Consider the following 20,434-nt stretch of genomic DNA (forward strand, 5'->3'; position numbering starts at 1 on the left):
CGGCCTGCCTGCTGCCCTTCTTGTGCAGGGCTGGGCCACCTGCTCCCCGCTGTGTATTTTTGTTTTGTTTTGTTTTGTTGCGAGCAGGCTCCTCTCAGCAAGTAAAGACCTTCAGAGAGGGAGACCCTGTCTCAGCAGGCTCCAGGCTGCGCTCCCTTCCCACTGTCCCCACCTCATTCCCTCTGACCTTCGGGCTGTGGGAGCAGAGCAGCCAGAGGTGGCTTCTGACCAGTATCCCCCTGGGGAGGCCACTCCAGGCCCTTGCTCTGGGGCTGCTGGAAATGGGGCCATTGTGCGCCATTCCCAGCCTTCCCTGAGGGGAGGAGCCTGAGGGAGTGAGAACCCTGGCCGCATCCCTCGGGGTATCCTGTGTGAGCACCTCTGGGGGCCGGGCCTGGTGCAAGGGGCAGAGGACATGTCACAGCTGAGCAGATCCCCAGGTGACTCTGGCTGTCAGGCTCTATTCTTCATGTGGTGGGTGGTGACCACCCTGGGTTCCCCTACTTCCCTTTCTGGGTTTCCACTTTGGCCACGGGCAGAGACAAACCCCAGGAGTGGCATGATCCACAGGCCCTTGTGTCTGCTGCCGGTGTAGGCCCTGCCCTCTGCCAGGTATCACCAGGTACTTTATTGGAACCTCCCTTACACCAGCCTTCGGAACTAGGTTGGTACCCCCATTTTGCAGAGGAGAAAGTTGAGGGTCAGAAAGGCTAGTTGATCCATGGCCGGGAAAGCAATGGCAGATTAGGATTCCAAAGCCCTTGGGCTTTTCCACTTGAGACTAACATAGGGTATTCGAGAGTCTGGGCTGGGAGGTAGGGAGTCTGGTTCTTTCTAGCCAGTAGCCAGCGAAGCTAGGGCACACATGCCTGCTCACCCCCTGGCAGGTGCCTGTAGACACACTGGGGGCTGTTCATCCAGGTCACATGGCCGATGCCACCATGGGCGTCTCTCCTGTAGCATCCTTTGTCCTCCCTCCCTAGGCTCTCAGCAGCCAGCTGGAGGTTCATGGAGCCTTTGAGTCCTTTCCCATCCTGTCCCCTTTGGGTGTGACAGGCTTCTCTCAGGTCCCCCACGAGAAGGCTGGGGGGTAGACGTTGTGCTCGGCTCTTGGTGTCAGAACGCTGTGGGGCCTCCTGCAGTGACCTACCCACGTAAGGCATGGGACAATGGAGATGGGAGAGCACGCCGTGTGAAAATACTACCGCTCAGGGCCGTGCTGTGGGGAAGGGCTGGAACAGGCCTGAGGCCAGCCAGGGCTTCTCATTGGACCTACAAGAAGCCTCAGCAGAGATCGGAAGTCTGGTATCAGGCTGTTGCTGACCAGAGGACAGAGGTTTCTATGGAGACCAGAGGAGCAGGAAGCATGGGGCCTGGGAGGGAGGGGGCACTGGGAGCACAGAGGCATGGGTGCCTTGCTGGACAGCTTCTCATAAAAGATCAATTCAGCCAGTCTCACAGCCTCCTTGGACAAACAAGGAAACTGAGGCCCGTGTGGGGACGGTCACCCAACAGTGGCCTGGCCTAGCCTGCCTTGCTCCCCACTCATAGGGACCGTGCTGCCAGGCAGCCAATGAGGCCCCAGGACGGTTGCACTTGGGGCTGCCCAGCAGCGTGTGGGCCAGAGCGCCATGGGAGCGCCTGTCGGCTGCCGCCCTATCATGAGGCGGCCTCCGCCCCCGGCCCCTCTTGTCAGTTTGGGTCTGGGACAGCAGGCAGGGCCCAGACCTCATCGCTGTTCAGAGTGCCCACAGCACCTCCCCCCTACTGACTGTGGCCTTTTGTTTTCTGGGTGACACTAGCATCAGGCGGTGTGTCCGGGTGACTAATCTCCTCCAGGCTGGGCAGCTGTCACAGGGCGGCCTGACCAGACGGCTGGGGAAAGCTGACACCCTGGGGGAGCGCTGGCAAGTCAGCGCCCAGGCAGCAGTGAGCAGCCAGGCCTCCAGGCTTCTCTCCCTGGGTGCTGAACAGTCTGGAGTCAGGCAGCCCTGGGTTTGGGTCCTGGTCCTGCCGCTTACCGGCCTTGTGACCTGGGCCACATGCTGTACCTGTCCAGGCCTCACAGGGTTGTGCTGGGGATCAAGTGTGACGGTAAATTAAAGTACTTAGCTCAGGGCCGTTCCACTGTAGGTCTTTTGTCAGTGGGGCTGTTATTGCTCTTATTAGGGCTTCCCCACTCAGCCCCAGTCCTGTAGCCCAAAAGGAAGGAGCCTATTCTCCACCGCCGCTCTGGGGTACAGGCTTTGCCTTCACGCAGACTTGGGTTCCATCACTGGCTCCCCATTGACTCGCTATGGACTTCAGGCATGTTACCACCTTGTACCTCAGTTTCCCATCAAGAACATGGCAGGATTCAGACCTATTCTTCCGCTTCGCTCTGGCTTATAAAATGACACGTGTGTTTGTGAAGGGCTTAGCAGAGTGCCTGGCACCTGGTGAGCTCAATAAACGTTCGCTGTGATGATACTGATTGCATTAGGAAGCCGGGAGCTCTCTGCCCACGCCCCGTCCTCTTGCCCGCCCAGCTTAACTCCTGCCCTTCTCCCTGTCCCCTGCAGAGGCGGGGGCCTGTAACAGGCAGTCTCCAACCCTGCTTCCCCACGCGCCCTGCCTCCCCACACCTTGGCTCTGTGTGCCCCTCCCTGAATACCCCCGCACCCATCCAGGGCTTTAGCCTGGCGTTGTTCCCCCAGACTCACAGGGCTGTGAGTGGGCGGTGGGAGAAACAGCCAATAGACGCACAGCCCGGGCCTGAGTCCTCGAGCCTAGCCTAGCGTCGACCCCTGTTTGTCCAAGGCTTGCACCAGCCGTGCCTGACTTTTGCCAGGCCCTCAGCAGGCAGACGTGTTTCTCTTGTCGGGCCTAGGCAGGTGTCCCATGACTGTGGCTCAGACCTCTCTGTGGCTGCAAGGGCCCGATGGCGGGGCACAGGCATCGCTGGGCATTCTGAAGGTATTCCTGTCCTCTTCCCCTACCCAAGGCTACTGGGCTTCCTGCCCTTCCCCCACCGTTCAGAAGTGAGGGTGCAGGAATCCAGCAGCCTGTGAAGATGGGGCAGCCAGGAGTAGATGAGCTTGCAAAGGAAGCTGGGCCCATGTTCAGCACAGGTCAAGGGAGGATGGTTTGAGGAAGGATCATCCTGTGGGTCCTGCCTCCCTCAGGAGGGAGCTCTGGGTGGAGCATTGGAGCTTCTAGCATTGGGCCGGAAGGGTTTGCAGACCTCATCCGGCCTTCCATACGAGGAAGATGAGGGAGATGCGTACTAGGCCTCTGCAGCGCAGTAAGACAGAGCAGTCTAGAACAGGAAAGTTCTTTCTCGGAGCCCCTCAGAGCTAGATAGAGATGCACAGCCAGAGCCCTTTCCTCTTGGCTCGGGCTTCTCATTGCTCCCCATATAGGGTGCCTCTGCGTGAGGCCTGGGGTGGCTCTCCCCTGGTCTTGAGGGCCTTGGTCCCCAGGGCCCTTTGATCCCTAAGTCACATCCTCTCCGCGTCGAGTGCCCTCTCAGCCTGACCCCATGACTTGCGCCTGAGAGAGTCTAGGGGCATAACTGGACTGAATTTCTTTTCAGAGAGCCTCATTTTATTATCATAGCTTAGTTTGTGCCATATCCTGGGAGGGGACGCCTAAACCCGGGCTGCCCTGAGTCGGTAGCCAAACAAAGGCCCAAAGAGAGGGAAAGAAAAGGCTTGTCCTTGGCCCCTCAGTCTGAGGAGGCCAACTGCAACCTGGGACCCAGGACTGCGGGCTTCCAGCTTCCTTTTTTCTTTTCCATCAGCTTCAGGCTAGGGAGCCAAAGGCCAGGGCTTTGTGGTGTATGGTGCCTGGACGGGGAGCCTCATGGGGAGCCGGAAGCCCTTCCCCCATAACTCCTGGGGCGGCATAGGGTATAACTGGGGAGCGTGTTAGTGCTTCCCCCCGTGGTAAAGATGGGCCCCCTGAGGATTCCGTGGTACCATCAGACACCATGTTGATGGAGGTCAGAGGCCGTGGACCCTCCCCTTTCCTCCCTGTGTCCCTTGTCCACTCAAAGGGCAGAGGCTGTGGCTGGGCTCCTGGGCGCAGGGCAGGCCCCAGCCTGGCACAGCCCCTGATGCTCCTGGTCTCTGCCCCACAGCTGTCTGTCTGCCCCTGCCATGGAGACCTTCTTTAGGACACGCTTCCAGCGGAAGGTGCCTGGCCCTGGGGAGGGCCAGCGGCGGCTCAGCGGCGTGGGGCTGCCCACAGGCAAGGCCCGACGCCGCTCCCCCGCCGGGCAGGCGTCCTCCTCACTGGCACAGCGGCGCCGCTCCAGTGCACAGCTCCAGGGCTGCCTCCTGAGCTGTGGGGGGGGCGCCCGGGTTCCCAGCCGCCGGCGCTCCAGCACCGTGCCCCCTGCCTGCAACCCCCGCTTCATCGTGGATGAGGGGCCCACCCTGCAGCCTGCCGCGGCCGGGCCCCAGCTTCTGGGCACACGCCTGCTGTTGGCAGGGCTCGTAGGCATGAGCGAGGAGGAAGATGTGGCCATTGCGGCACCGAGTGCTACCCAGCCAGGCACCAGGAGACTGGGGCCCTCCTCACACCAGGGCACCCTCGCGCCCATGCTTCGCTGCCTGCGCCGGCGCCGGGCCTCCTCCCACCTGCTCCCGGCTGATGCGGTGTATGACCGTGCCCTGTGGGGCCTGCACGGCTACTATCGGCGCCTCAGCCAGCAGCGGTCTCCAGGCCAGCATCTCAGCGCGGGGGGCCGAAGAGCCTCGGGCACCCCCGCTGGTGCGCCGATGCCCGCCTGTGTGCGCCCGCTGTCCCGCAGGCGTCAGGTGGCCCTGCGGCGCAAGTCGGCAGGACCCCAGGCCTGGAGTGCCCTGCTTGCGTAGGTATAGCTGCGGCCGGCAGGGCGAGTGTGCTGACCCCCGAGGGGGCTGGCCTGCAGGAAGGACCTCCAGGCTTGGCGTGGTGCGAGGGCGCCCCCTCTCTGGGGAATAGCTCCAGACAGTGCCTGGAAGCCAGTGCACCCCACAGGGGCTGTGAGGAGGGCTGGTTTTCCTGGAGGGAACCTATCAGAGTCCTGGGCTGCCGTGGGGCGGCCCCTATCTTCCTCGTTGCCATCCCTGGCTGGGCCAGGGGTTGAAGTCGCAGCAAGGACAGACACCCCAGGTTGGGGGGGGGGGAGCAGAGTTTCCAGGCGCTCAGCTGGCCTCAGCGATCTCCTCCTCTGTAGGAAAGCCATCACCAAGTCAGGCCTCCAGCACCTGGCACCCCCTCCTCCCACTCCTGGAGCCCCATGCGGTGAGCCGGAGCGGCAGATTCGGAGCACTGTGGACTGGAGCGTGAGTGGCAGGGTGCTGGGAGAGAGGGACAGGAGGGTGCCAGCCCCTGCTGGGCTTGGGGGCAGCTGCAGGAGGAGCCTGTGGGCCTTTGGGGCCAGGGCCGACCTGCTGGGGTGGCCACATTTGAGCCAAGCCCTCAAGAGCAGGGATAGTGGGAAGAGCGCCCGGCTGGCTCCACTGGTGGATCTTGTGGCTCTTGATCTCGGGGGTTGTGAGTTTGAGCCCCACGTTGGGTGTAGAGATTACTTAAGACTTTTTTTTAACCTTCAAAAAAAGAAAAGTAAGGACAGTGGGGAAACAGGATGGAGCAAAGTAGATTGTGGTGGCCGGAGGAGGTTTGTCTTGGGAGGATGGTGAGTCGGTAGGGCAGGGCGGGGACTGACTGATGGGCCGGGTAGCGGGTTTGCGCTGAGCACGCTCATCTCGTGGTCTAGGAGTCCGCGACGTATGGGGAACACATCTGGTTCGAGACCAACGTGTCGGGGGACTTCTGCTATGTTGGGGAGCAGTACTGTGTAGCTAAGATGCTGGTGAGTGAGCTCTGGGTGGCAGGCTGCCCCCTGCTGGTGGGGCGCGTCTAGGAGCCCTGGGTGGACCTCTGTGGGTCTGGCAGTGGTAGCCCTTGGAAGGGAAGGTGGCAACAAGACAGTCACCTGCGCGCCCCTGCTGAGGGCTGCCCAAGGACGGCAGGACGAATGGGGGCTCTGCTCTGAGGCCAGAACTGGGATGTCCCAGTGAGCAGAGGGCAGCCGTGCTGGGGCACATGTAAGGCTCTCTCTTCCCGCCCTGGGGCAGAGTTCTGGACAGAGTTACTTGGTGCCTCAGGGCCCTCTCTTCATTTTCTGCAGCAGAAATCAGTGTCCCGGAGAAAGTGTGCAGCCTGCAAGATCGTGGTGCACACCCCCTGCATCGAACAGCTGGAGAAGGTGAGGACCGGGCCTCAGCCCCTCCCGCCCCTCCCTTAGGTGCCCAAGGCCTCTCAGAGTGCACACGTGTGCATCTCCACACGCATGTTCACGTGACAAGCCTTGCCTGCCAGGAATGTCCCAGCCCGCGTGGTGGGAAGAGCCAAAGACCCCGGAGCTGGAATGCCCGCTCTTGAATCCTGTCTCTCTGCTTTGTATCCACCCTGTCCCCTCTGCCCTAAACAAACCTAGCACAGAGTGGGGCTCACTTTTACTCAGTGGGATGAACGAATGAGTGACAGCCAGGACACCATTTTACCTGTGCCTAAGTTCACATGTAGAAAGGGCTGTTGTCTTGCTGCAGTTTGGCTCTGTCTGCCCTAAGGACTGTTGTCCACAGTGTATCGACAGCTGGTGGCACGTGTGGGCCCTGGGCTTCCAAAGGGAAGTAGAGGCAGCACTGGGGAGGCAGGTCCGGACAGAAGGTGCGAGGGCTCCCCAGGCAGCAGAAACCCCAGCAGCACATGGGAAAGCCTGTAGGATAAGAACAACATGAACACGGCTAATGTGGGCCACTTGCCCCTGCCCCTGACTCCTAGAGTGAGGTTTCCCCATTAACTATGCTAAGGCCGTTGGGAAAAGGGACAGTTGGGAAAAGAGAAACAAACATAGCCCTGAGTGGTCCAGAGCCCAAGGTGGAAACCAAAGCAGTTTCCAGGAATGAGCTAATGGTCTCCAGGAAGCAGCCCGCACAAGTCTGAAGGCAAGGAGCAGGGTGCTGGGAGGAGTAAACCATGCTGCCTTTTAGTGGGGGAGGTGGGCATAAAACTCCCGATGTCCCCCATCCCTAGGTAATAAAAGAGAAAGGAAAGGTCCTTCTAACTAGTGGAGAGGAGGCAGGGGGTGCAGGAGGGCTTCTGAGAAGAGATGTCTCATATTCTGAGGGCTCCCAGGGTGATTTGGAGCTATCCCTGCCTTGCGAGGATGACTCTGGGTGACACTTTCCTGGAGGAGGTGACTAGATGCCTGACTCCCTGAAAAGAGGTTCTGACATTTGGGGGGTCGTTGCAATGTTTCACAGATAAATTTCCGCTGTAAGCCGTCTTTCCGTGAATCAGGCTCCAGGAATATCCGTGAGGTAAGTGCCCAGGGTAGTCACTGGTAAGGAGGCCCCAAGTTTCCTGAGTGGACTTTCCAGCGTCTCCAGAGTGCCATTGGGGGACTCAGCCCCTTTAAGGCTACTCGGGCCCAGGGAGGTGCAGGGCTGAGGCTCAGAGAGGGTCTTGATGGGGAAGGTGTGGCTGGCCCCACCTGCAGAGAGGGGGAGGCACCGCCTGCCTCATGCGCCTCCTTGCTCTTCTGCCCCCACCTTGAGGCCATGGAGAGAAGTCTCCAGCCACTCTCCCTCACGCACGCTTCAGAGAGCTTCCTGCTGCAGCCCCATACCTCACTAGCGTGTTGGGGGTGCCGGCCACACTCAGGCCTCGCGCCTCTCCACCCCTCACTCCAGTGATGCTCTCTTTTCCTCCACCAGCCAACCTTTGTGCGGCACCACTGGGTACACCGGCGACGCCAGGATGGCAAGTGTCGGCACTGTGGGAAGGTGAGGCTCTGCCCGGGGAGGTGGGCTGGCCCGCAGCCCCCCGGACCTGACCCCTGCAGCCCCTGAGCCTCAGGCCATGTGTCCAGTGTGACCTGCCCGTTGCTGACGGTATCTCGTGCGTGCAGAGTCCTGGGGCTCACTCCCAGCCTGGCCGAGGGCACCAGTCAGTCCCAGAACACCCAGGTCTCTGGACGGAGCAGGAGAGCAGGGAAGAAAGCGAGTTTCTGGTGCAGTGTATCTGGACTGCCCAGAAGCCGTGCGAGCGCCCTCTGAGAATTGTGTAGACAGCCTCGTTTGGTGACTGAGCACAGTATGTGTTGAGCCCCTGTTGGGTGCTGAGCCCCAAGTCGGGTTATGAGGTCCCTGCCTTCCTGGAGGAGGATGTGGCTGAAGACAGACTCTGTGGGCAGTCTTCCTGAGCCCAGTCCACAGTGTGGCGGTCACTTACTCATCATCTGCTTCTGCTGTTTCCCTCAGTAAGCGTAGGCTGTAGGAGGTCTCGGGGCTTCGCTCCTGTTTCCTCTGCTCACTTCAGTGCCGCGCACAGGGCCCGGCACACAGCAGGCCCTCAGTAAACATCCATGGAATGAACAAGGGAATGAATGTGGCAGGTGCTGTTAAGAAGTGTGAAGCCCTCTAAGCATATACTGGCGGGCCTCGGGGTCAGCAGGGGGGGATTCCCACTGGCAGGAGTTAGCTGTGACCCCTTCTAGCAGATTGGGTGTGGGCACCCAGCTCCTTGGAGTTAACTTCAGAGAATTGCAGGCCTCCCTGCTCTGGAGGCTTATTCGACAATTGTTGTAATTTTAAAGAATGGGCTCAACTTCCCTGGGTGGAGAGTGTTGGCCACGGAGGAGGGGCTGGGCCTGCTGCTCTGGGCCTGGCCACTGGTGCCCCAACTACCCTCTCCACCCTAGGGCTTCCAGCAGAAGTTCACCTTCCATAGCAAGGAGATTGTGGCCATCAGTTGTTCCTGGTGCAAGCAGGCCGTGAGTGGTGCTCGCCCAGCCCCCGGAGGCTGTTCCCTGGGCGGCATTGGGTGGGGGCCCCCCCGGCTGTCAGCTCAGGCCCAGCTCAGTTGCACCCTCCCCGCCCCCCCCAGTACCACAGCAAGGTGTCCTGCTTCATGCTGCAACAGATCGAGGAGCCGTGCTCCCTGGGTGTGCACGCTGCTGTGGTCATCCCACCCACCTGGATCCTCCGCGCCCGCAGGCCACAGGTGAGTCCTGCCTGCACCCGGGACACGCCCGCACCCAGGACACCACCTCCACACGTGGGCACTGCCAGCCGCCCCCACCCACCTGCCTGTCCCCAATGCCCCTGCTTCCCTTCCAGAATACCCTCAAGGCAAGCAAGAAGAAAAAGAGAGCATCCTTCAAGAGGAAATCTAGCAAGAAAGGGCCAGAGGTTGGTCCTGGGGCTGACTGGGCCTGTTTCTTGAAGTACTGAGCTCCCTGGGCCAGTGCAGCCACTGGTGGGCTCTGGGCCCCGGAGGAGGGTGGGAGGCCGGATCCAAGGTGCCTCTCTGTGGCCAGGCCCACCTTAAGGTCTGCCCGGGCGGCAGAACGGGAGGGGGCACTGCCGAGAACGGGGGTGAGGTCTGCCAAACTGGGGTAGAGTCTTACAGTCTCTCTGTCTCCAAGGAGGGCCGCTGGAGACCCTTCATCATCAGGCCCACCCCCTCTCCCCTCATGAAGCCCCTGCTGGTGTTTGTGAACCCCAAGAGTGGGGGCAACCAGGTACGCATGGCTGCCCTGCTCCGCTCCATGGAGAGCCTGCAGGGGAGGAGTGGGCTCAGGCTCCGCACCCCTCCTCCTCACCACCCCCTCCTCACCCCTGCCCCCATCCCCAGCAGCTGCTCCCAGGTCCCATTGCAGCTTCTGCCCCATCCCTGTGACCCAGAGACAGGAGCCTGTCTCCACCCCTTGGCCCTACTGGGCCTGGTTCCTATAGCGTCCTTCTCGGGTGCTGCTCTCCACTGCGGCCAGCAGGCCCTGACTGACTCCCCTGGTCCCCTGCAGGGCGCTAAGATCATCCAGTCCTTCCTGTGGTATCTCAACCCCCGACAAGTGTTTGACCTGAGCCAGGGAGGCCCCAAGGAGGCGTAAGTGCTTGCTGCGGCCCTGTGGAGATGGTGGGGAGGGCTTGCCCGGCACAGGGGCTCAGGCCCACACACCTTGACCCTGTTCCGTCCTCTGGCTCCAGGCTGGAGATGTACCGCAAAGTGCACAACCTACGGATCCTGGCGTGTGGAGGTGACGGCACGGTGAGTCCTGTGGCCGCTCCTCGGGCTGCTCAGGCGAGGGGCTGAAGCCTGGACCACACGGGTCTGACCCGGCCTCTTCTGCTCTGCCCCTCTCCCTCCAGGTCGGCTGGATCCTCTCCACTCTGGACCAGCTGCGCTTAAAGCCCCCGCCACCTGTTGCCATTCTGCCCCTGGGCACTGGCAATGACTTGGCCCGTACCCTCAACTGGGGTGGGGTAAGAGCCCACAGGCGAGGAGCGGGGCAGGGGTGGGCTGAGCGGCTGGGGGGCCCTCTCCCCTGGAGAGGTTCAGTTCCTGCCTTGTTCCCACCAGGGCTACACGGATGAGCCCGTGTCCAAGATCCTCTCCCACGTGGAGGAGGGCAACGTGGTGCAGCTAGACCGCTGGGACCTCCGCGCTGAGCCCAACCCCGACGCGGGGCCGGAGGAGCGCGACGAGGGCGCCACTGACCGGGTAGGCTGGCCAGGGCCAGTGTGGGGGCGGCCGCTGTGGGGGCAGCAGGGTAAGCGTTCTCCCCTACTTGCCGGTTCTGGGGCTTTGGACAAATCTCTTCATTCCCCTAGACTTTCATCCTCTCCTGGGCAATGGTAACAGCGGTACCCCCGCAAGCTAGCCATTATTCAGCTACTGGGCAGATAGTTCCTGAATATCCACCACATGCCAGGCACCATGTTAAGCACCGAGAAAACAAAGTCCTCGTCCTCATGGAGCTCCTTCAGAATATGGCACTTTGGGAAGAAGTGTTGGGGGGTGGTTGGAAAGCCAGGGAAGAGAGTGCCTGCAGGGCCCCAGGCGTTTTATATACTGGGCACTTGAAGGAGCCCCATGGATGCTGGGAGCTGAGAGGGCAGACCCTGAGGCAGGCTGCAGGCTAGAGGGAAGAGCTGTTAACTGGGAAAAGCTTCCAGAACTGCATGGACTGAGCCAGCCTGGTGGCCCCTGGCCCTGAGCAAGCCAGAGCAAGGAGGTAGCTGTGAGGTCCAGCCCTCATGCTGGGCCCTTGACCTTTTTCCAGCTGCCCCTGGACGTCTTCAACAATTACTTCAGCCTGGGCTTTGATGCCCACGTCACCCTGGAGTTTCATGAGTCTCGAGGTGGGCAACCACTTGCTGGGAAGGCATCAGGAGGCTGGAGAGGGGGGCATACAGGAGGTTCCCAAGAGGGTCAGAACTTGCCCCCGGGCAGTTCCCAGCCCTCTATCCTACCCCAGCCTGGGAAGCCCCAGCAGGTCAGACTGACTGTCCCCTATTTCTTGTCGCCACCCAGAGGCCAACCCAGAGAAATTCAACAGCCGCTTTCGGAATAAGATGTTCTATGCCGGGGTGAGTCTGGGGTCAGCTGGCAACAGGCACCCTCCTCTCACACCCCCACCCCGGCCACTCCCACTCCCTCCCCATGCCCACTGTTCTGCCGCCTGTACACCCTGCATACGGGTCTCTGCCGGCCCATGGGCCCCTGTCGGCAATGGTGAGAGAAAGTCCCTGTCACCAGATGGTGACGCCCTCTGTCTCCCACAGACAGCCTTCTCTGACTTCCTGATGGGCAGCTCTAAGGACTTGGCCAAGCACATCCGAGTGGTGGTAAGTGGGCCAGGCTGGCAGGCAGAGTGGGCGGGCCTGGCGGGGAGGGAGGCCGCCTCGGCACCGGTACACATCCCACACCCGCTCCCTGTTCCTGCCTGCAGTGTGACGGGACTGACCTGACCCCCAAGATTCACGACCTAAAACCCCAGTGCATCGTTTTCCTGAACATCCCCAGGTGAGGAGGGGAGGCTCTGTGTGCGCCCCGATGTGTCCAACCTGCACGACTGTCCTCTGAGGGTCCTTGTGTTGCCGTCCCCTCCAGGTACTGTGCAGGCACCATGCCCTGGGGCCACCCTGGGGAGCACCACGAATTTGAGCCCCAGCGGCACGACGATGGCTACCTCGAGGTCATTGGCTTTACCATGACATCCCTGGTGAGTAGGCCAACATGGGACTTGCCTGGAGCCCTGGCTCTGTCCCCACCAGGAACACTGGCCCAAGATGGAAAGGTGGGGGGACCACGAAACTTCCCTTCACCAGCCAAGATGGGAGAATTCATTCTCATCTCTCTAGCTGGCGTCTCCCCCTCTTTCTCTGACCAGGGTCTCTCTCTCCCCTCCCGTCTCTGGGGGGAGACTCTCTGGGGGGCTACTGTCACTGTGTTCCCTGCATCCTTGCAGAGAATGGAGCCCGGGGCCCCACTAACCCTGCCCCGGTTCCTGACCTGAGCCTTCTGCACCCACAGGCGGCGCTGCAGGTGGGCGGGCACGGCGAGCGGCTGACACAGTGCCGTGAGGTGGTGCTCACCACGTCCAAGGCCATCCCGGTGCAGGTGGACGGTGAGCCCTGCAAGCTCGCAGCCTCACGCATTCGCATCGCCCTGCGTAACCAGGCCACCATGGTGCAGAAGGCCAAGCGGCGGAGCGCCGCCCCCCTGCACAGCGAGTACGTTCCCCTCCTGGCCACTGCCACTCTGCCCCTCTCTCGAGCTGCGGTTTCCCCAGCTGGACAGGGGCCTCCGCGTCGCTGTGCCTCAGGGAGATGGGGCGGGGCCCCTGGGTGCGGCGCCCAGCTGAGGACCCTTCCCGAGTGCCCTCTTGCCGCCCACGCCCCAGCCAGCAGCCCGTGCCCGAGCAGCTGCGGGTCCAGGTGAGCAGAGTCAGCATGCACGACTACGAGGCCCTGCATTACGACAAGGAACAGCTCAAGGAGGCCTGTGAGTGGCAGGCGGGCAAGGAGCCACTGAGGGCCCTGAGGGCGGGGCAGGGGGCTGAGGGGGAACAGCCAGCTGCTGACGGCCTGCTCTGTCCCCCAGCCGTGCCGTTGGGCACTGTGGTGGTCCCTGGAGACAGCGACCTGGAGCTCTGCCGTGCCCACATCGAGAGGCTCCAGCAGGTGAGGGGGTCGGGAACTGGCCTGGCGTGGGCCCACCCGCCCTAGTTTCTATTCTCTGCCAACTCCTGGCCTTGGCTTCTCTCGGCAGGAGCCCGAAGGTGCTGGAGCCAAGTCCCCTACCTGCCAGAAACTGTCCCCCAAGTGGTGCTTCCTAGACGGTGAGTGCCAGCTCCTGGCAGTCCTGGGTTGTGTCCTGCCCCCTCCCAAAGGGCTCCTGGTGGGGTAGCAGACTCTCGAGGCCTGGATAAGGGCCTCCTCCCACCTCAGACAGCTCTCTGCTTCCTCACAGCCACCACTGCCAGCCGCTTCTACAGGATCGACCGGGCCCAGGTGAGCAGCTTGCGGTCGTTCAGGCCAGCCCAGGGGCCTCTCTACCTCTGGCCCACAGCCTCACAGACGGGTCTACTTGTTGTCCTGCTGGATGGAGCCCGCACATCTGCTCCCACCCGCACATAGGATGTAGTCACGCTGCCCACAGGCACAGGGAGCTGGCATGCCCAGAAAAGTCTGGCTGGGTGGGGGCATGGGCTTTGGAGCACAGGGGCCACCCAGTGAGCTCCAGAGGTGGAGGCACTTCTGGCCAGGTGCTAGGTGACCCAGGCAGAGGCTTAGCATGGGAAGGAGCTGGGAAGGCAAGGGGAAGAGAGACTGGCAGGGTCCCCTCACCCAGCTTCCACCTGCGGCTATCTCTGCTCCTGGCGGAGGCCTTTCCGGCCTGGCTGCGTCTGCACTGCCCGCATCGGCTACCCTGGGAGGTCCTGACTCTCGGCCCCTGACCTCCCCACCCACAGGAACACCTCAACTATGTGACGGAGATCGCACAGGACGAGATTTATATCTTGGACCCTGAGCTGCTGGGGGCATCGGCCCGGCCTGACCTCCCAACCCCCACTTCCCCCCTCCCCACCTCTCCCTGCTCACCCACACTCCGGTGAGTCCTGCGTCTCCTCCAGCCCCCTGGCTCGAAACCCCACCTACAAGCCGGTACCTCCTGACATCCTGCCTTCGGCGCCAGACATGTGTCCGGTGTCCTGCTAGCTGCTGGGTCCCTACAGACCTTCCCTGATGGAGTCACTGGCAGAGAACCAAACCTTCCCAAAGCTGCGCTGGCTGGAGACCTGGGCTCCCCCTCTGATCTCTCTTCTGCGAGTCCTGTGTGCTGTCCCCCAGCATCCGAGCACGGCAGCCCGGGCTGGAGCCTCCAACCTCACGTCCTTCCCCACTGCCCGGTGCCGTGCTCTTCCTGGCCCTTTGTGGCCTCCAGGGTGCTGGCCCCTGCCCTTTTCTTGCCACCTCAGAAAGGTCCCCCATTTCTCACCAAGCTCCCTGCTCCACTCAGGCCTCAGCTTGGGGGTTCCCTCCCCAGAGAAGTCTCCCCAGGAACCCCAGCTGACGTTGCTTGTGAGATCATACCACCCCAGTGTCTTGTGCTCTTCGTAGCCCTTCCTGCTCTGAGAAGGCCTGATTTATGTGTTGACTTGTGTGTCTCCCTCACTAGAATGTAAGCTCCGTGAGAGCAAGCTCTCCGTGTGTCGTGTTCTCTGCTGTGTGGCTGGCTCCTGGCACAGGGCCTGCTCTGTAGGGGGCACTCAATAAACGTGACAGAACACAGGGCACCCCCTGGTAGGGGGGTGACAACAGTCTCTGGGTCCCATCTCATCCTGCTCTGCTTGCAGGTCACTGCCAGGGGATACGGCGCCCCCTAAAGGTGAGGCCTAGCCCTTCTCCCTGATCTGGGGTGGGGGTGGAGCCCACACACACAGCCTGCTGCAGCCACAGCCCGCCAGAGCCCTGGGGTCACCCCACCCCCAGCCTAGCGTGGGCGCCCCAGGCAGACCCACACGTGGGGCCGGCACATCTGTGCACCCACGCAGGGTCGGGTCTGCAGCCCCCGAGTGTGACGGCAGGTGTTCTGTGCAGGTGAAGAGCTGATTGAGGCTGCCAAGAGGAACAACTTCTGTAAGGTACTAGCCAGGGCTGGGCTTCTCTGCCCCGTGGCCCCGTCGCACCATGGCTCTGCAGCTGCAGCCGGGAGGTCGCACCCAGGGAGGTCAGGGCCTCTGGGTGGGGCCAAGTTAGTCTGTGAAGGAGCTGTCATCTGTGATGGGATGCCCCTCCACAGGGTCTCCGTGGTGATTGCCGCATTCCGCCTTGCCCCCGTCTCCCTCCCAGTGTCCCTTCATAGAGGCTTAGCACAGTCTGCCTTTCCCCAGTATTCAGGAAGGAGCGAGTCTTAGGGGATCCACCGGCCCCGGAGCTTGAGGGTCTGTCCTCCTGAGGAGTCCAGAAGCCCAGGGTCTCTCCCCTGCACTCCAGAAAGACCCCCCCACCCCGAGGGATGATGTGTGTGAGCGCCCTAGTGTCAGGCCTACGACCTTTGTGCACTGGGGGACATTTCTGTGGCTGGCAGGAAAGTGGCCCTGAGGAGCCCCAGCCCTGCTCTGTCCCCTGCCCTCAGCTCCAGGAGCTGCACCGAGCTGGGGGCGACCTTATGCACCGGGACGAGCAGAGTCGAACGCTCCTGCATCATGCCGTCAGCACGGGCAGCAAGGATGTGGTCCGCTACCTGCTGGACCACGGTGAGCTGGGCCACCAGGGGGCCTGGGCTAGGGCCAAGGTGGGAGGCTGCCAGTCTTCTCTGACTGCCCTGTCCCCTCTCCTCCAGCACCCCCAGAGATCCTTGACGCTGTGGAGGAGAAGTAAGTATCTGGGTGTGCCAGACTGGAAACTGCCCCATCTTCCAGCCCCTCCCACTCAGCGGGTCAGAGCCTAGAAACCCTGCCAGGCACCATCCCTTGCCCCTCAGCCCCAAGCTCCCTTCTCTGATCGCCCACTGGAGGCAGACAAGAGGACCCCGAGGACAGGACGGGGGTCCACAGCCAGACTGTTTCCACAGCGGGGAGACCTGTCTGCACCAGGCGGCAGCCCTGGGCCAGCGCACCATCTGCCACTACATCGTGGAGGCGGGGGCCTCCCTCATGAAGACGGACCAGCAGGTGAGCAGCCATGCAGGGCGTCCACCTGGGCACAGGGCAGCCCTGTCCCCAGCTCCTGCCCTTGTGAGCAGGAGCCATGGAGAAGGGCTGCCTTTTAGGACTGGAAGCTGTTCTTTAACCAACACCGTCTGGATTCTGAGAAACCTGAGCCCACAGTGCAGGGGGGAGGGGGTGAAGGCGGGGGGGGGGGGGCGGGGGGATGGAGGGCCCATGACTGCCTGTCCTTTGAAGCATTTCCTCTCCTCACTGGCCACCTGGAGGGGAGGTCCCCAGCCATCTCCCGAGGCCCCAGAAGTGATGCCTGCTGCCCCCCCCCGCCCCCCGCCCCCCACCCCAGGGTGACACTCCCCGGCAGCGGGCGGAGAAGGCCCAGGACACGGAGCTGGCCGCCTACCTGGAGAACCGGCAGCACTACCAGATGGTCCAGCGGGAGGACCAGGAGACGGCTGTGTAGCCGCGAGACCCGCGGCCACCAGAGGGGGAGCCCCCCATCGCCCCCTCACTGCCACATTCCAGTCGGATGACCACGGGGGGACCCGTGCCCCAGGGAAGGAGCCCCGTGCTGCCCCCTGCGGAGCTGCCCAGGCCTAGGGCTGGACACTGAGGAGCTGGGGTATCTCACCTGTGGCCTGAGGCCTCAACCTGACCCCGGGCTGACAGGGGAACAGGAGCCTGCACTGGACGGAGCAGGCCTTTGAGGGGGCTGGGGCTGGACCACTTCAGGGCGGCCCTCAACCTCCCCACCACGGGTGCCCTCCCTGGGCCTTGGGCTACAGGGGGAGGGCAGCGGGGCCGGGGACCCTGTCAGAGAGCCTTCGGGAAGAGGGTTCCTAAGCCACCGGGTTGGTGAGGGCCCTGCCTGAGCCTGGCAGCCTGGGCCCCTCTCCTGCCTCATCCACCCTCCCCGGGAGCTTCCTCCCGGAAGCGCAGAACCTGCCGCGTTTGCGCCGCTGCCCCGCTTGGTGCCCACCCCTAGAGACCCTCCCCGTGTACCCAGTCATTTAATCACCGCCGACTGTGTGGCCTGGGGGTTGGAGTGGGGGCTCTGACATGTTTACAGCTGGGTGTGACTCAGTAAAGAGGATTTTTTTCCTTTCTGCTCTTCTTTACTTGCGGAGGAGGTCTTCCAGAAGCAGCGGGGTCTGGTGGTGGGGAGGCTGGACACCCCGGACCCAGACTCTTTCTTGTGTGTGTGGAGGGGGGCGTTCCTGGTTCGCGTTTGGGGGTGGGGTCTCAGGGCCTGCCCGGGACCTGACCTCTGCCTGGCTGCGCGGCTCGGCGGGGCCGGGGGAGGAGCTGATTTCCTCTCGCTTCTCGCTTCCCGCTTCCCGCAGGGACGACAACAATGAAAGTGAAAGAGAGGTGGGGCGGGGGGCGAGGCCTGGATTCTTCGGCCCACTTGCCCTGTGGCCCTGGGCAAGCCCCCTCCCCCAGGCCTCGGTTGCTTTTGCTGTTTAGGGGATCGGGTGAGGTGATCCCCCAGGTCCCAGGATTGGAAGGAGTGGGCATCTGCAGCCGCCGCCTTGGCTGGGTCTGGAACTTCTCAGACGGCTCTTGTCAGCTCCCAAGCCTCACCAAATCCGAGCCTGAGGGCTCCTCCTCCCCCAACTTCCCCCAGCTCCCGCCCCCGAAAACCTGCGCTCCTGAAGGGCGCGTCCCGGAGCGCTTTCTCTGGGGCTCCCCGTCCCAGGCTCCCCGAACACTCAGCGGAGCGGCTCCCTGCACACTTGGTGAAGCGACCCGAGGTGGGGCTGGCGCTCTGTCCGCAGCACCTAAGGGGGAGCAGAGAGCCGGTCCTCGACCGGGTTAAACAGTCATCCGGGGACGGAGCCTCGCACAGGCTGGAACGCAGGCCCCGGGAGCGCCGGTACCGGTGACACCCCCGGAGCTCCGAGCTCCCTCCCAAGTCCCCATCCGCTCGGGCTTCCCTCCACGGGAAGAAGGGCGGGCGTCCATCGGGGAAAGAGAACGGCCCCAGAGGAAGGGGGCAGAGTCGGTGGCGGAAAGCTGGGGCTGGGGCAGGGCCCCGGGGAGCCTGGACAGGACAGGGGCCTGGGGCCGGGAGACCCCGGGCTCGGAAAATCGGGGGCAGGCAGAGCCCGCCGTCTGAACATGGACGGCCCGGGCGGAGCGAACCGGAGTTGCGGGGACCCGCGGCGGGAAGCCGGGGTAGAAGCGCCGGGGGGCGCAGGGCGGGAGCGGAGGCGGGGACGCCGGGGTGGGGGGGGGGCGGTGCGGGTTTGAGGGGAGGGGGCGGGGCGGGTCCTTCCTCGGTGGGGATGGGGGGGCGGGAAGGGGGCGGGGGCCCATGTGACCGGCTCAGACCGGTTCTGGAGACAAAAGGGGCCGCGGCGGCAGGAGCGGGACTGGCCCGGCGCGGGAGGGAGCGCAGCACCGCGGGCAGCGAGCGAGTGAGCGCGCGGGGGCCCCGGCGGACTTGCAGCGGCGACCTGGGCCCTTCGCCAGCTAGGCCCCGGCCAGCCTCGGGCCCCGGGGGCGGGGTGGCGGTCCGAGCTGCGTCCTGAACTCCAGGCCGCCCCCAGCGAGACACTTTGGGCTGTGCACCCCGGCTAGCGGCGAGGGGCCGACCCCAGAGCCCTCCAGCCGCCGCCGCGGCCCGTGGGCCTGGAGAGTGGGGCCGGGGGTGGGAGGTGCGCGCGTGCGGCGCCCCCGTGGGGAAGGGGGCGGCAGGGGGACGCTGACCCGACATCTCCCCGCAGGATGCATCACCGAGGCTTCTTCCTCCTCGCCCTCCTCACCCTGTTGGCGCTCACCTCCGCGGTGGCAAAAAAGAAAGGTGATACGGGGTGTCGGGGACTGGAGGAGGGCTGGAGACCGGCGGGTGAGGCCGGCAGCCTCGGGCCTGGCCGCCGGCATTCCGAGGCCGGGACCCCAGGAAGCGGTCCCCGAGTGAGTCTGAGCCCCGTTCCCCGTGCGTCTTAGACAAAGTGAAGAAGGGCGGCCCGGGGACCGAGTGCGCGGAGTGGGCCTGGGGGCCCTGCACCCCCAGCAGCAAAGACTGCGGCGTGGGCTTCCGCGAGGGCACCTGTGGGGCCCAGACTCAGCGTACCCGGTGCAGGGTGCCTTGCAACTGGAAGAAGGAGTTTGGAGGTGAGGTGGGGCGCAGGCGGAGGGAGGGCTGGGGGTGGGGTAGGGGCAGCCTCACTGAAACTTGGGCAGGTTTGTGGCCACCACTGGGCCCCCAGATCTGACCCAGGGCGCTCTCCCTCCAGCGGACTGCAAGTACAAGTTTGAGAGCTGGGGGGCGTGTGATGGGGGCACGGGCACCAAAGCCCGCCAAGGCACCCTGAAGAAGGCGCGGTATAATGCCCAGTGCCAGGAGACCATCCGCGTGACCAAGCCCTGCACCCCCAAGACCAAAGCCAAGGCCAAAGGTCAGGGAACTGGTTGGGGTTGGGGGTGGTCATTGCCGGGGCCCTCCACAACCAGTGAGAGGGAATGGTTAAGCCTAAAGTTCTGGACTGTGGCGGGTGACTTCTTGACACCTCTGCCCTATGCTTTTCCTCTCCGTAAAGATGCCTTAGATGGGCAGGTACTGAGGGTGAGCCACAGAAGGTGCTCAAGGATTATCAAATCCTTCTGGCCGGAGTGGAAGTACAAACTCGTTCGGTTCTGTTGGAGCATTTTGCTTGGGAGTCAGGGAGTTGTCCCAGAAGGGCTTGGCTTTGTCACCTCTCCAGCCAGAAGAAACATTTGGTCAGCGTGGGTCCTTTCTAGTATCAGAACTTCCCAGTCCCAACTCCCACCACCCCCTAGCTCATTGTCGATTCACAGCAGCCTAGAGAGGCCATCAGGGCAGAGATGAATCAGCCCACCTTGTTAGGTGAGGAGGTGGAGGCTGAGGGCCCCTGGGACCAAGAACTTGAAGATTTCCCGAGCCCAAATGAAAGTGTCCCAAGTCCGTGTGGCATCAATATGGCTGCGCTCTCCCTCCAGCGACCCGGTCCGCTGATCTGCAGCCACTAGGGGGCAGAATTTTCTCCCTAATGTATATACTGGGGGTCTCTACCAGGTCACCTGAACTTCAGGTGACTCTGATAACACGCTATTTCTTGTTTTACAGCCAAGAAAGGGAAGGGAAAGGACTAGCAGCCAGGTCTGGATGCCGCGGAGCCCAGGGCCGGTGCCCTCCCTCCCACAGGCCCAAGATCTAACCTACCAGTGCCTTTTGTCTACTCATTAGCTTTATCAATCATACCCTGCTTCTTCCCTTTCAGTCCTCTGCCCCCACCCCCAAGTGTCCCAGATGGGGAGGGACAGGGGATTGTGGACAGCTTGAGCCTCCTGCCCCAGAGGGATGTGATTCCTGGTACCCCCTTTTGTTCTTCCCCACAAAGATGCCATTACTGAGAAATAAATAAACAGTCGTGTTTTTGTTTTGTTTTGTTTTTTTCCCAATAAAAGCTTTTCATT

At 62.8% G+C, this 20,434-nt stretch overlaps 2 protein-coding genes across 15 annotated transcripts in view; both read left to right on the plus strand.

Moving 5' to 3' along the window:
- Window positions 1–17,097, plus strand: part of DGKZ (diacylglycerol kinase zeta) — a 42,123-nt gene extending 25,026 nt beyond the window's left edge. For 3 of the 12 annotated variants that reach the window (XM_059141003.1, XM_059141005.1, XM_059141006.1), the window contains exons 2-31: window positions 5,204–5,312; window positions 5,747–5,842; window positions 6,161–6,238; window positions 7,299–7,355; window positions 7,752–7,820; window positions 8,738–8,809; window positions 8,923–9,039; window positions 9,156–9,227; window positions 9,464–9,559; window positions 9,842–9,924; window positions 10,026–10,086; window positions 10,188–10,301; window positions 10,399–10,539; window positions 11,102–11,180; window positions 11,353–11,408; window positions 11,604–11,666; window positions 11,771–11,844; window positions 11,932–12,043; window positions 12,355–12,554; window positions 12,725–12,825; window positions 12,925–13,003; window positions 13,089–13,162; window positions 13,294–13,334; window positions 13,796–13,935; window positions 14,681–14,712; window positions 14,925–14,968; window positions 15,463–15,583; window positions 15,670–15,703; window positions 15,901–16,000; window positions 16,338–17,097. In XM_059141003.1, the coding sequence (XP_058996986.1) occupies window positions 5,204–5,312; window positions 5,747–5,842; window positions 6,161–6,238; window positions 7,299–7,355; window positions 7,752–7,820; window positions 8,738–8,809; window positions 8,923–9,039; window positions 9,156–9,227; window positions 9,464–9,559; window positions 9,842–9,924; window positions 10,026–10,086; window positions 10,188–10,301; window positions 10,399–10,539; window positions 11,102–11,180; window positions 11,353–11,408; window positions 11,604–11,666; window positions 11,771–11,844; window positions 11,932–12,043; window positions 12,355–12,554; window positions 12,725–12,825; window positions 12,925–13,003; window positions 13,089–13,162; window positions 13,294–13,334; window positions 13,796–13,935; window positions 14,681–14,712; window positions 14,925–14,968; window positions 15,463–15,583; window positions 15,670–15,703; window positions 15,901–16,000; window positions 16,338–16,454 (2,632 nt within the window). In that variant the 3' untranslated portion in view covers window positions 16,455–17,097. Of the gene's footprint in view, window positions 1–4,120; window positions 4,860–5,203; window positions 5,313–5,746; window positions 5,843–6,160; window positions 6,239–7,298; window positions 7,356–7,751; window positions 7,821–8,737; window positions 8,810–8,922; window positions 9,040–9,155; window positions 9,228–9,463; window positions 9,560–9,841; window positions 9,925–10,025; window positions 10,087–10,187; window positions 10,302–10,398; window positions 10,540–11,101; window positions 11,181–11,352; window positions 11,409–11,603; window positions 11,667–11,770; window positions 11,845–11,931; window positions 12,044–12,354; window positions 12,555–12,724; window positions 12,826–12,924; window positions 13,005–13,088; window positions 13,163–13,293; window positions 13,335–13,795; window positions 13,936–14,680; window positions 14,713–14,924; window positions 14,969–15,462; window positions 15,584–15,669; window positions 15,704–15,900; window positions 16,001–16,337 lie in introns of those variants that run through there. The other 9 variants (XM_059141004.1, XM_059141008.1, XM_059141009.1 and 6 more) reach the window with 7 other exon arrangements.
- Window positions 17,098–17,636: 539 nt separating this feature from the next.
- MDK (midkine) lies at window positions 17,637–20,396 on the plus strand. 3 transcript variants are annotated; one of them, XM_059141030.1, is made up of 5 exons: window positions 17,637–17,745; window positions 18,721–18,797; window positions 18,944–19,111; window positions 19,234–19,395; window positions 20,085–20,396. In XM_059141030.1, exons 2-5 carry the CDS (start codon window positions 18,722–18,724, stop codon window positions 20,108–20,110), a joined length of 432 nt encoding a protein of 143 aa, XP_058997013.1. In that variant the 5' UTR covers window positions 17,637–17,745; window position 18,721; the 3' UTR covers window positions 20,111–20,396. The 3 variants fall into 3 exon arrangements, with proteins under 3 accessions (XP_058997013.1, XP_058997020.1, XP_058997006.1); XM_059141037.1 differs by lacking the exon at window positions 17,637–17,745 and adding an exon at window positions 17,849–17,867; XM_059141023.1 differs by lacking the exon at window positions 17,637–17,745 and adding an exon at window positions 18,289–18,411.
- The last annotated feature ends 38 nt before the right edge of the window (window positions 20,397–20,434 follow it).

Source organism: Mustela lutreola, chromosome 1 (assembly GCF_030435805.1).
Source record: "Mustela lutreola isolate mMusLut2 chromosome 1, mMusLut2.pri, whole genome shotgun sequence".
NCBI lineage: Eukaryota > Metazoa > Chordata > Mammalia > Carnivora > Mustelidae > Mustela > Mustela lutreola.

Coding starts and splice junctions, on each gene's coding strand:
- MDK (XM_059141030.1), top strand. CDS start 18,722: ATGCATCACCGAGGCTTCTTCCTCCTCGCCCTCCTCACCCTGTTGGCG. Junction 18,798..18,943: donor CGCGGTGGCAAAAAAGAAAG/GTGATACGGGGT, acceptor CGTGCGTCTTAG/ACAAAGTGAAGAAGGGCGGC. Junction 19,396..20,084: donor GACCAAAGCCAAGGCCAAAG/GTCAGGGAACTG, acceptor CTTGTTTTACAG/CCAAGAAAGGGAAGGGAAAG.